This window comes from Mastomys coucha, unplaced genomic scaffold, assembly GCF_008632895.1.
Source record: "Mastomys coucha isolate ucsf_1 unplaced genomic scaffold, UCSF_Mcou_1 pScaffold6, whole genome shotgun sequence".
NCBI lineage: Eukaryota > Metazoa > Chordata > Mammalia > Rodentia > Muridae > Mastomys > Mastomys coucha.
Window position 1 is genome coordinate 67,421,809 of NW_022196912.1, and position 14,350 is coordinate 67,436,158.

The 14,350-nt window shown below is 33.2% G+C and overlaps 1 protein-coding gene across 5 annotated transcripts in view; it reads left to right on the plus strand.

Annotated features, from left to right (window-relative positions):
• The window catches only part of Arhgap5 (Rho GTPase activating protein 5), a 71,044-nt gene extending 57,487 nt beyond the window's left edge, over window positions 1-13,557 (plus strand). For all 5 annotated transcript variants that reach the window (XM_031357510.1, XM_031357511.1, XM_031357513.1 and 2 more), the window contains 4 exons: window positions 1,855-1,932; window positions 4,272-4,403; window positions 6,617-6,722; window positions 10,912-13,557. In XM_031357510.1, the coding sequence (XP_031213370.1) occupies window positions 1,855-1,932; window positions 4,272-4,403; window positions 6,617-6,722; window positions 10,912-11,239 (644 nt within the window). In that variant the 3' untranslated portion in view covers window positions 11,240-13,557. The remainder of the gene's footprint in view (window positions 1-1,854; window positions 1,933-4,271; window positions 4,404-6,616; window positions 6,723-10,911) is intronic.
• Window positions 13,558-14,350: the final 793 nt, after the last annotated feature.

Consider the following 14,350-nt stretch of genomic DNA (forward strand, 5'->3'; position numbering starts at 1 on the left):
CCTCACTTGGGCCCTTCAGCTTGTTGACCTTTTTGAGTTCTGTGGACTGTATCTTGGGTATTCTGTACATTCATTCATTCACTTATGGCTAGTATCCACTTATTAGTGAGTACATACCATGCCTGTCCTTTAGGGTCTGAGTTACTTCACTCAGGATGATATTTTCTAGTTCCATCTATTTGCCTGCAAAACTCAGGATGTCCTCGTTCTTAATAGCTGTGTAGTATTCCATTTGTGTAAATGAACCTTATTTTCTGTATCCATTCTTCTGTCGTGGGACATCTAGTTCCAGCTTCTGGCTAACACAAATAAAGCTGCTATGAACATAGTGGAACACATGCCCCTGTGGTTTTTTTATAAGGCATTAGTTTAACTGCTATATGAGACTGGTTCAGCATCAGAAGACGGGTAGTTGAGAATTGCAGAGTTGAAAATGGTGGCAAGCACTAACACTACATCCATGTGTGGTATTTCAATAGGAAACTAGTTCTCTTATGTTCACCTAGTCTCTACCCAAGTAGTGGTGGTTGTGGATGAGTTTGTTTGGGTTTGTGTGTGTGTGTGTGTGTGTGTGTGTGTTCATTCATATGTTCGACAGCTCACCTGTGTGTTGTGTGGATGTAGGGTCCCAAAGTTAATATTTAGTGTTATACTCAATCACTCTCTTATTGAAGTAGGGTCTTTCACTGAACTGAGACCTTGCCAATTCTATCTAATCTAGCTAGCCAGCATGCCCTAAAATCCCAGTTCTACCTCCCAAATGGTAGCTATGGGTGGCTGCCACACCCACATAGTTCTGGGGATTGGAACTCTGATCCTCAGTATTGCATGGCAAGCACTTTATCCACTGAGCCATCTCCCAAGCCCCTGATTGTAGAGTGTTAAGTATTTGCTTACAGTTCTTTTAGTTTTTAAGGACATGAGTTACATTAGAAAAGGTTACATAGAAAAAGTTACATAGAACATTGATTTTACAAGTACATTTGTATATGCATTTTTAGCAGATGCATATACCTGTTACCATAAACCATCTTCATCACCTTTTTTTGTCCTTTCCTGATTTTCTAGTCACCAGAAACAATTGCTTTTGATAAATGTTTACCTGTGTTTATGTAAGAATTCCTTGCTTTAGGATGTCATATATGTTAAATATATTCTTTTCTTTCTGGCTTCCTTTTTTTTTTGTTTGTTTGTTTGTTTAGCCCTGGCTGTCCTGGAACTCACTCAGTAGACCAGGCTGGCCTCGAGCTCAGAAATCCTCCTGCCTCTGCTTCCCAAGTGTTGGAATTAAAGGCGTGTGCCACTACTGCCTGGCTCCATTTTTTTTTTTTTTTAATGTGTTTATTTTTTGAGACAGGGTTTTGCTACTGAATCCAGATTGGCCTTAACCTCATGATCTTTCTGCCTCAGTTTCCCAAGGGCTATGATTATAGACATGTACTACCACATCAGATATAATCTGGTTTCTTTCACATAACCTGAGTACTTATGAGACTAATTCATGTTGGCTGTATCAATGATAACTCATAGTTTTTATAACTATGACCTTGTCCTCATAATTTTTCTGACAGTAAATTTTTGTACCTTTTATCTTCACAGATTTCTGAGAGTTGAACATTTTTCTCTGTATAATACTTTGTATAGCATGAAATACTTTTAATCAGACATATAGAAAAATAGTATGTTGTTCTGTGCAAAGGCCCTGACATACTACTCCAGGAATGATATTAGACATCAATTTTCTAATATTTCTATAACCTGTAGTCACATTTTGACTGGTCACTAAAGATTTAGAAGTAAGCATATTCTTCAGTACAGATACATGTGTTTATAAAATATGTTTTAATTTTTTAGGATTATGTACTGAAGGACTATACCGTGTTAGTGGAAATAAAACTGATCAAGACAACATTCAAAAGCAGTTTGATCAAGGTAATATAATTGCAAAATAAAATTATTGTCTTACTGTTTTCAATGTTAGAATTTTACTGTAGGAAAGTTGCTGTTTTTATTTAAAACTTACAGAAATGGATATGAAGAGGAAAGCATTTAAAAGTGTGATTAGAAATATTAAATATATAGTCATTGTCACAGTAAAAAGTATAGAAAGACAGGGAAAGGTCTGTCTTAGCACTAACAAGAAAATACTGAGGCTGGCATGGTTGGTGCATAACTTTATTCCCAGCACTGAGGAGTCAGAGGCAGGAGGATCTCTATGAGTTCCATGACAGCTAAGGCTGCATAGTGAAATATTGTATTTACAAAAGGGAGGGAGAGAGAGAAAAAAATGTTGATTCTTCTAGTCTTCTTAGGAAGTTTGATATTAGGCAATTATAATAGAAAGTGGGAAATATCAAGCTTAAAATACATTTAGAATAAAAGATTTGAGATAGTTGAAACAGTTGGGTAAAGAAAGTACTGTATTATATCTATATTTTGATGTGGGAATGCTAGAAGACAAGAAAGAACTTATTGAAAAAGAGTATACTCAGAGTTGAAATAGTCTGTTGTAGGCAATAAAATTTATAGGTCTTGTTTAGAAATAAGGATCTTTTTCATTATGCTAAGACTACAGGGATTCAGGTAAAGCAAATAGTTTTAGGTAAGCTGTGATATAATAGGGTCTATCTACTGTTTCTTGCCCTACTTTATATTTTTAATCCAATAAGCTATCTTAAAACAATAATAGAATCTATAAAGACAGTGCTAGAATTAGAAAGGCAGTAAATTTACACAAGTTGGATTAGTAACTAACTATTGTATTAAAAGTAGTACTATATAAAAGTGCTTTTTTAATGTAACCAACACCTAATCTTTAGGAGCAAATTAATAAGTGATTTCCTGACTAGTAAGGAACTCCATGTGTGATCAAAGATAAAACTAAAAAATGAAAACTACTAGGGGGAAGTAAGTGAATATTTTTATAGTCTTTGACTGGAAAAGGCCTAAATTTGGTAAGGAACGTAGGAAGTATAAATGAATATCAATTAAGGGTGCCTAAAAATGTGAAAATTCTCCATGAGAATATAAAAATAAAATCTTCAAGAAAGTATGGACTTACCATACAGATTAAACTATTAGTATATATTTGAAAATATACTCAGTCCCTAACATTGACAAATTTTTATTTTAAGATTGTATTTATTAGTGAAAAAGAGTGTTGGTAATGTAGGCAAACACATTTTGTATACCTATTGTGGGTACATTTTGAGAGTTAGTTTGTGAATGTTAAAATTCAGATTCCTTTGTTTTGGAAATTCTACTTCAAGGAGTTTGCATTCTAAAAGCCTTTGTATGAGCTTGTTAAAGGCATTTGTTGCACTACTTATAATTTTAAAGGGAGGAAGGAACCACTCATATGTCTATGAATGTTGAATATTGTGATGAAGTAGAATAATTGTTTGTTAAAATGGCAAAACATCACTTATTGAGTGGTGTATACATGTGTAAAAAAAAGTATGCTATGTTGCCAAAAATACTCTATTTTTAAGAAATAGAGAAACTATTTTATAATATCCATTGGCAGAATAATAGTTTGGGCTCTTAAATTCAATTTAGTGGTTTTATTTTTTAATCTTGCCACTTACTGTCTGCCTCAGGGAAGTTAATCTTTCTAGATCTCATTTTTTTTTCATCACACAGTGGAGATGAAAGAATAAATATGAGGCTAATGAGATAATGCTTGACCAGTAAGATGTATAAATCAGTCGCTTTCTTTAAGTGATCATAAAAATAACTCAAATGAAACATTCTAAAAATTACAAGTAATGATTGTCTATAAGTCATGGGGGTAATTTTTTTCACTTAAGTGACTTGTTAATGTCAAATAAACCTTATGATATACCTTTAGCATGTTCCTTTCTTGTTCTCTAAATCAGCCCTTTACTGATAATTTTTTAACCTATTTATTTAAAACATTACAAAGTAGAGTTTAAAGGTCCAAATTAGAATTGAGATACATAATCTGTATTGTCTGTCTATTTTTTATGGTCTTTTAAATAGTCTGTATATAAACAGAAATTAGAACATCAGTATTATTAAAATTCTTTAATGTACTATGTGCTGGTGTGTAAGATACAGAATTTGTTGATAAAATGCTTTCTGCATGGGGTTGTCTCTTCCTGATCTGTGTAGTTTGCTGGCCTGTGAGGAAAGGTAATTAATGAGAAATGTCTTTTGGCAGAAAAGTACCCATTCAGTTTACCATTAACCATTAATAAGTTAAAATTCCATTTCATTCTTTCAATTAAGTTTTGATTTTTGTCTTGTAGATCATAATATCAATCTAGCATCAATGGAAGTGACAGTAAATGCTGTAGCTGGAGCTCTCAAAGCTTTCTTTGCTGATCTGCCCGATCCTTTGATTCCATATTCACTCCACCCAGAGCTATTGGAAGCATCAAGTAAGCATACCTTTTTTGATGGGAGCAGGGTGCAGGGGTAAGGAAGAGTGATGATGGTGTTTTTTGAATATTGTTATACAGAATCATCTATGCACTAGAATTTATAGTTAAAAATCCACTTTATTAAAAACTATGTCTTAAAGGTATCCACCAAATTTAAATAGAATCAAGGTGCCCATAAATAACCTTAAGGGGTTTTGCTTTTAGCTACTCTTACAGATAATGAGGGGCAGGGGGAATGTTCACTGAGACCAGAAGAGGATGTTGGGTGTCCTGTTTTATTACTGTCTACTTTGTTCCAAAGTCTGTTCTCCCTCCCACTCCCACCATGGAGCTAGGTTGGCAGCCAGTGAGTGCTAGGATCCAACCATCTCTTCCTCTTTCCCTCACAGTCCTAGGATTACAAGAAGCTATCCATGATCCAGCTTTTTACATGGGTAGTGGAATCTAAACTTAGTCACTAGATAATTTAAATGTGCCTAAAAGATTGGAATTTTTAAAATTAGTAATTTAAGGTGGGCAAGTATGGCAGAAAGATACAGTACTTGATTCAAAGTGTATTCCTAGTTTGATATCAGTCAGTTAATATTTCTAGCATGCACATATTATTTATCTGGAAAATGAAATCTTAAGTCCATTTGATCATCAAAAACCTAGTGCTTGGGCTGGAGAGATGGCTCATCGGGTAAGAGCATTGACTGCTCTTCCAAAGGTCCTGAGTTCAAATCCCAGCAACCACATGGTGGCTCACAACCATCTGTAATGAGATATGATGCCTTCTTCTGGTGTGTCTAAAGACAGCTGTAGTGTACTTACATATAATAAAAAATAAATCTTTAAAAAAAAAAAAACCTAGTGCTTAATTTGTATTAGTAGCTAAAAATAATGTAATTTCTAGATTTTTCTTTTAATATGTCTTCAAATTCTTTTAAATGAGATTACTTTTATTTTAAAAATTCTCAGTTGTTTGTTTTTTAATTAAAATACAGTTCTGAGCCGCAAGGTGTCTCCGTAGGTAAAAGTGTTTGCCACTAAGCCTGACAATCTTGAGTTCAAGCCCCAAATAAACATGGTAAAAAGACAGAAACAACTTCAACAGGTCATCTGTGACCTGTATTACATGCATTGTGGTACATGCCTTTCCCCTCTGCCACCTCTACACACATAAACTAGTGAAGTGTAGAAATGAAAAATAAATTTTGAAAAGGGGGTTAGAGAGATGGCTCAGCAGTTAAGAGCACTTCCTGCTCTTGTGGAAGATACCAGTTTTTTTAAAACTTGCAATATATTGTCACAATATACATATTCCCAAATGTTACTTCTTGGTGATAAACACTAGCCTTGGAAAGGTCTACCTTAAAAGTAAAATGTGACAAAGGAGAATTTTTACTACTTGATAATTCTACTATGATGTGGAGGTGAGAGAACAAAAAAGAAATCTCTTTATCTCCCATTCGTTGCAGTGCTGTATTCTAATTGTCCTGTTTGATAATTACATAAACTTGGAAAAATAACTATATTAAATGTGTATGCTACCTGTAAAGGAAGCATTTTGGTAGAGATTACAAGTAAGTAAACTGTGGATAACTGTGGCTTCAGGGCTATATTGTGCCTGTCACTGATTTTGGAAATCTTTTAACTTCTATTAGAAGAAAAATCTTTTATGACTACACTGTTGTTCTCTTTAAACACACCAGAAGAGGGCATCAGATCCTATTACAGATGGTTGTGAGCTACCATGTGGTTGCTGGGAATTGAAGTCAGGACCTCTGGGAGAACAGCCAGTGCTCTTAACCTCTGAGCCATCTCTCCAGCCCCCTAGAAGAAAAACTTGATGACACGTTAAAATAAAAAAAATTCATGTTTCAGAGTTTCTTGGAAGATACCCATTATTCATTTATTACATGTAGTCTGTAACTGACTGCTTTTGTTGTTTAACTGTAGGACTCAGTAGTTGTGCTCATAAAGCCTGAAATTCTTACCATCTGTAGCAGGAATATTAAAGAAATTAACATCCTTATAAGTAAATAGATAATTTTAAATAAATTTCTAATTATATATATATGTATATGTATATATGTGTGTATATATATATATATATATATATATATATATAATATACTTCAGTCTTAATTTTTATAGTACATATTAACTGGATATTTGTATCAGATATTTGTAAGTTTATTAATTTTACCCCAAAATTTCTCTTACAGAAATCCCAGATAAAATAGAACGCCTTCATGCCTTGAAAGAAATTGTTAAGAAATTTCATCCTGTAAACTATGATGTATTCAGATATGTGATAACACATCTAAACAGGTACTTGCAAATAAAATGTACTTTGTCTTTCAGACCTGTAACCTTTATAAGGGGATACAGACCAAGCACAATGTTCTGTTTGGATTCTTTGTAATGGCTGTCTACATGATCTAATTCATATCTATATGGTTACTAGTTTGCACATATGATCAGTGTTCGTTTCTGTGTTTGCTTAGTTATTGTACTAGGAATTAAACCCAGGGCTTTCCATATGCTAGGCAAACACTCTACCACTCTCCTATATACTCAGCCCAACATCTAATTTTTTTTCACATTTTTTCTTCAGTAGTTCTCTTGTGTAGAGTCTTAGAATTTTAGCTGGAAAAATGACAATAGCCAAATAAACTAAATCAGCCTATTTGGAGTTAGAGTAATTAGAGTTTAAAGAGGAAAATCATAAGTAGAATATAATTCTTACGTGGTTCACTTCACCTTGTCTACTATACTGTGTTGTATATTTTGAATATTTCATATGGGGAAATTTTATCACAAACTATCATACTAATTCGTGTATTCATAACTATAAATGTATTACAGTTGGAACTTACTTTAAGTGAGAGGCACTGTGGTATTGATTATTAAGACTAGCTAGGGCAATGCAGTCAAATAAGTATCAGTTTGCAGTGTTGTTATAATCATAACCGTAGACAAATTACCCATTACTCAGTTATAAAAATGAGAAAAATAGTACTTTGCGAAGTTGTTCTGAAGACTGAATAGGTGGTTTTGGTTTTGTTTGGGGTAGGGTTTTTTAATAATTATTTGTTTATATTTTTATTTGCACAAACATAAGTAAAAATAAACTTTTACAAAAAGTTTATTCAAAAAATATCTAAAGTGACAACTTAAAGAATTCTGCAGAGTTAAGTAGCTCAGTGGTGGAGTATTTGCCTAAATTTTGGGAAGCCCTGAGTTTGATCCCTACCAAGAAAATAGACTGCAGTAATCTTAAGACTCAAGTGAAGTACATTTTAATCTGTTCTTTTAAAGTTTTATTATTGCTATCAGTGTGATATATAAAATTATTCTACTTTATAGCCCTTCTTCCAAGTCCCCTTTTAAAAAAAAATGTCAGCTTAATAATAATATAGTAATGGCTGGTATTTTGTCAACAGGGTATATGGAAGATTTAGACCTAATATACTTTGTGATATTGGGCTGTTAAAATTTGACTTTGATTTAAAGGATTATGAGAAGATGACAGGGCAGAGTATATTCAAAGAGTCACAATACTGGCCCACCTTCAAAGTTATCTTAAGTACTGTATTCTGGAATTATCTTTGCCTATGTACAAAAATAAACAGCACAGCCAAAAGCATGTTTGATGCATGAAGAACACAAAGAGGAGGCTTATTTGGACCAACCAAGATAAGAATGGAAAAAGTAAAAAGATGGAGGAACAATACCAGGTCATACCAGACAGTACTATTCACATTATAACTCATTGACTAGCTTTAGTCTGTGTAAACAGAAAAAAGTTTCAGAATATATAACTCTTTTTTCACTATTCATACTATTCTTTTTTTTGCCAGGAGACTACACTTTTTAATGAAAAGCATCATATGATTTGCATCCTTTATTGGAAAATAGAGCATAAGCTATTTAGACTTCAGTTTTAAAAGAAACACTCTACTATACAGTTGTAGTTTTCTTTTGATTTATTGTGATTAATACCATAGCCAAAAGCAACTTAGAGAAAGAAAGGGATTTTTGGCTTATGTTACCCACATCATGCAAGACAGGAGCTGAAGCAGAATCTGTAGAGCAATGCTGTTACTGGCTAGCTCTCTAACTCCTGCTCAGCTAACTTTTTTTATACAGCCCAGCACTCTTTGCATAGCACATTCACAGTGGGCTAGGCCCTATTACATGAATCTTTGGGCAAGAAAATAGCCCACAGACATACCCACAGGCAGATCTGTTGAGAAAGTATCCTGAAGTCATTTTGACAGCTGAAGCTAGCTAGCTAGGAGCTAGACTGTAACTTGGTAAAGCCATCCCCCCCTTTTTTTAATGCTGCATATTGTCACAAATACTGAGGAACATAAAACAGTGAACAAAATAGTCAAACCTAATTATGGGGCTAGATTTCTAGGAGAAAGAGAAATATATGTTTTTGACAGATTGACAAGATTGTAGTTATAATGTGTAATGATTCTTTGATTATATTCTTGCACTTTTCATATCCAGTGAGTATCAACTCCATTTTTTTTCCTAATTATTTTTCCATTTTCTTTCCCTTATCACAACTTTATTTACTATTTCTCATTCGGGAACTACTAGTGTTAATAGTTCTTTGCCAACTTTTATTTTTACTCTCCCTTGATTCTGATGCCAAGATGATCTTTCTAAAACATTTTTGCATAAAGATATTTTAGATGTTTTCATTTTGTATATTTTGCGTATATATACATCTGTGCCCCATCTGTGTTCCTGATATTTGTGGTGGCCATAAGTGGGCATCAGTTGCCCTGGATCTAGAGTTCCAGATAATTATGGATCACAATGTGGGTGATGGGATCTGAAGTTGGATTCTCTACAAGAGTAACAAGTATTCTTAACTGCTGAGCCATCTCTGTAGTCCCAAAGATTTTTCGGTGTTGGAAATAGTCCTTTATCTCTGTAAGATAGACTCTATAATGATTAACACTAGTTGTACTAAGTGGTTACACTTCCCTTCCCTCTTCTCATAAATAGCAGTTAATTAACAACTATTAATAATAGCAAATATCCAGGAGTGTCAGTTTGTGGCACATCTTAACATGCTGCCAGTAGTTCGAGGGTATGGTACCCAACAGTGGCCATCTGAGAATTTATGAGGAATCTGTGTTATTCAGCCCCACCACAGATATAATAAATCACAAACATCAGCTAGTCACCAGGAGTTTATATTTAACAAGTCCTCTAGAAGGTTCGAATAAATGCTATAGCCACTTTTAACTCATTTTCCCTTCCTTACTACCATTCTTCCCACATCCACATTCTTCCTTTGACTTAACCTTAAACTTTACCTTGTCCATGAAGCTTTCCCTGGTTAACCAAATTCCTGATATAGTATCTTCAGTTAGACTTCATACTGTATCCTTAACTTTGTAGGTAATCCCAGAGCCTAGCACTTGACTACTACATAGAAATACCACACTGTTCATACTAACTGCCTACTACTTATTAAGAAATGGTTGGCTTTATTCTGACTTTCAGTTGAGAGTCTCTTTTAATTAGAACACAATGTTTGGCTACATATTTTACTTTAGATAAGTGATTCCTGTGTCTGGGAGTTTCCTATGGCTTGTGTTTCTTGTTTTTTGTTTTTTTCTTTTAATCTTAAAGATTTTCCTGCTGTCTGGACAGTTTTTTGTGCCTTTCCTTTTGTAGCTCAGGCTGGCCTGGAATCTACTATCCTACTGCTTCAGCCTAATAGCTTGGATTACAGTTGTATACTACTATGCCCAGTTTGAACTGTTTCTTTCCTATCTCTCTTAATGTAATAATTCATAGTTTACAGCTTAAGGTTAGCTTCTCACATGTCTTCCTTACTCTAGACAGTGATGGTGCTTGCTCACATTAAAGGACTGGATTAAAATCATTTCATAGTCTATGACCATTTGTAAATTGATGTTGAATCATTGGAAATTTTAAAGTAAAATTTATTGAGTGTTGTCTTATAGGTAAAATTTTAATTTTAATAGTGTACAAAATGCTTACTATTTTAAAAGATTGTTCATAGTCTGCTAGAAGCTAACTTTCTTGAAAGTTAAAAATATTCTTGGCTGAATAGGTTATCCTAGGTTTTCTAAAGTTGGTCTAAAAGAGATGACATACCCTGATTTATTTCTTAATTTCCCCACAATAGGTTAAAAACTTAGATGCACATGTTTGTCACTTGGCCTTCTTAACCTAGAGGAAAGGGTTTTTTGGGTTTTTTTGTTTTTTGGTTTTTGTTTTCAAATTGAAAAGACCTCTATTTGTAAAGCTTTAAGACTTGGGGTACAAGCAACATCATATAGACTGGCATTCTCACAAGAAATATGTATTGATTGCTCTCTTGTTTTAGAATATAGTTGAATATAGAATGTTAAGAAAAAATTTAATTGGAAGATAAAATTAACATGAATGGAAAACTAGCTTTGAGAATCTGTAATTGCAATGATTTCTGATTGCTTTTTTTTCTCCCATTTTATAATTTCAGGGTTAGTCAGCAAAATAAAATCAACCTAATGACAGCAGACAACTTATCCATCTGCTTTTGGCCAACTTTGATGAGACCTGATTTTGAAAATCGGGAGTTTCTGTCTACCACTAAAATCCATCAATCTGTCGTTGAAACATTTATTCAACAGTGCCAGTTTTTCTTTTACAATGGAGAAATTGTAGAAACTGCGAATGTTGTGGCTCCTCCACCAACTTCAAATCCAGGACAATTGGTGGAATCAATGGTACCACTTCAATTGCCACCACCTTTGCAACCTCAGCTAATTCAACCACAATTGCAGACAGATCCTCTTGGTATTATATAAATAGAATATGATTGCAGATGGCCTGAAATTGGACAAAAACAAATCTAGACATGCATGTTTCAGGGGTTAGTAGTATACTTCATGTTTCATACAGATAATCCACATCAAAATAATGAGGCATTTTCTCTTTGAACTATATGGTATTCCCTATTCAATTACATTATGAATCTAAAAACATGTGGTAAGCATGACTGGAGAGGTTTAATTTTTATAAACAAATGAAAATAGTTATAAAAATGCAAAGCTGCTGCTGCATGCAACCTTATTGCAATCAGTATATCATTCCTGTGGCGATTTCTGTCACATTATATTGTGAATACAATTTTTCTATAGAAATTAAATGATTTAAAAACTCATATATGAAAAATGTTTAATGCTTTCAGCCTGCTTTATGGCTGGTTTTGTTATTTGATTGCTAATTTGGGGACCTAATTCCAGCAGTCTGTATAGATAACTAAAGCCCAGTTAAGTATTTTTTAATTTCAAGTTACTATGCCATGCTTGGGATGTTTGAAAGAAAGAAGAAAAAAAATACATGTAACATATTTCACATTTCTGCACCTTCATCTTCTAAGTAAATCTGTGGATGATTTGATGAGGAGTGAATGAACCTGTTTCTTTTACTCACATACCAAGGACACACTTGTGGTTAAAGTGAGTTGATAATGTGATATAAAGAATAGTTGTCACCAACTCATTTCTTTATGATCTATAATGAAAGATACATTTTGTATACACAGTTAATTCTGTAAACAGATGCATGTTCAAAAGATCTATGATGGTCTTGTAATCTTAATCTAATATATTTTAGATATTTTAATTTTTCCCTCTTGGGGAATACATTTAGTATAGTGTAGAAAAATACTTCATGACATTTTCATATAAGGTTATATAACTTTTCATACATAAACATGAAGTTTGTTGTAGAAAGTTCTTTAAACCAAACATTTAATCTAGGATTTCAATTTAATCTGTTCCTTGAATCTATTTTTATGTGGCCCTTGAGAATATATCCCAAAAAATTCCATTGCTAATACAGCAATAAAAAATACTTTGGGTACTGACAGGCTCCTTGGAGTGTGTATATATAAAAATCACAAACTTGTATTCATATTCTTTCTGTGATGTGTTGTTCTACAATCCAGAATGGCTTTTGCACCATTTTTTAAACCAGTTTTCCCCCTTTGCTGTTGGTACCAGAGTTGCTATAAATGACTGCTGCTTTAGGGGTTAATTATTTTGTTAGTGAAGATACGACCAGAACACTAAATTATGATAAAACTTTCTGACTGAGTGATAGGTAAATTTAGTTGGGCTATATTCAAAATTATTTTATTATCAAACCCATACCATTTGTTTTACTGGAAAAGGAAAAGTGGTTTGCTTTTTACTGCTGGGTCATATTTTGTGTAGTAAAGAAATTCTTTGGTCAATGTTGTAATCTTTATATTTCAATTTTAAGGTTTCCTTATTTGTATTATAGTAAATTCATGATTTTGAGATTCAAGGCTCCTAAGAGTTTGATTTGCTCCATTTTGTCTTAGAATATTTTTTCTCAATTGTTATATCTTAGGTATTGTACTTCCAATTTCAACCAAGATGTCAACATGAACCAGGCTACTATTGAAGTACATGTATATTATAAATTATCTTGTGTTATTATCTTTTCTAAGAGAACAAAGTCCCTATTATTCCTATTGCAAAGCACACAGGAATTTAAGAAAGTACAGTAATTTTTAAAAAAAAAAACTATCCGGTAAATGTAGTATTCTTAACTTGTTCTATATTACTTATACCTATTGTCTATATAGCTTTAATTTATAGCTGTCAGTTTAACATTGGCATGTCTGGCAAAGAAAATTAAACTTTAAGAGTTTTATAAACTGTTTCTAGGTTGCTAAAGAATTTATTTTTCTACTATAAATGGTATAGACAAAGCATCAACTATGTACAGGATAAAAGCCTGACTATTTCTATTGAAAGTAGGCTTACAAGAGAATTTTCAGAACTGTTCATATCTTTGGTTCATTCTGTCCTAACTTTACTATTGTAATATGTGAGTCCCAATTTATTTAAGCTATTATCTTTTATAATGTGTTAACTTAACATTCATTTACATTTAAAACTATTTTTGTTACTAAAATTAGCATTTATAAGTTTCCACATTAACCACCTTACACCTCTTCCAAAACTGATCTTTCTATGCATTCTATCATTGATTTGACACACTACATAGTGAATCACTTAAATATTCTACATCTGGTTCATTTTACTACTAGGTTACAGATATTGAAAATTAAAGTATGGTTTAAAGCTCAGTCTGTTACACTGACTTGTGTTTGTTTTTGGCCAAGGGTATAGGTATGTTGTTAAATATTAGAACAGTAATTCTGAGAAGAGAATAACATAATTAAATTATTTGTTGCTTGTAAGTTACTGGAACATTGCACTGTTTAGGGACACACACATACACGTGTATATGAGACTTCATGGGTTTAAAGAATAATAAATAGTCTTACAATAATGGGTCAACATTTGACATTCACAATATTAAAAAAGTCCATCTATACACATTGCCATTGTTTCATTTAAAGTTCAGTGCTTTTTATTCCAAAGTCAGGCTCAACTGTGTTTAGATAATGTAAAGAAGTATAGAGGGATCTCTGTTTCAGGCTTTTAGTAGATTTTTTTTAGAAGTCAAATTCTATTTGTTATGCACTTGCCAAGGTATACAGATATCTTAAGAACAAAATTCCAGGTACAATGTATGTGTGTAAAGTGATATTTTTAGTAGTACTTACCCCACTACCACCCCTTAACATTCACAGTGTAAATACTGTAGGTAACAGCAATCTAACTTACCCAAAAAAGCAGACCTGTACTGCATGTAAATATTAAAGATTTTTTTGGTCTGTTGGTTGGTTGGTTGATTTGGTTTAGTTTGATGGGTTTTTTTTGTTTGTTTGTTTTTGAGATACTGAAATTTACTTTCTAATATCTCTTAAATATAAACAAAAGGAGCCAGGCGGTGGTGGTGCACGCCTTTAATCCCAGCACTTGGGAGGCAGAGGCAGGTGGATTTCTGAGTTCGAGGCCAGCCTGGTCTTCAGA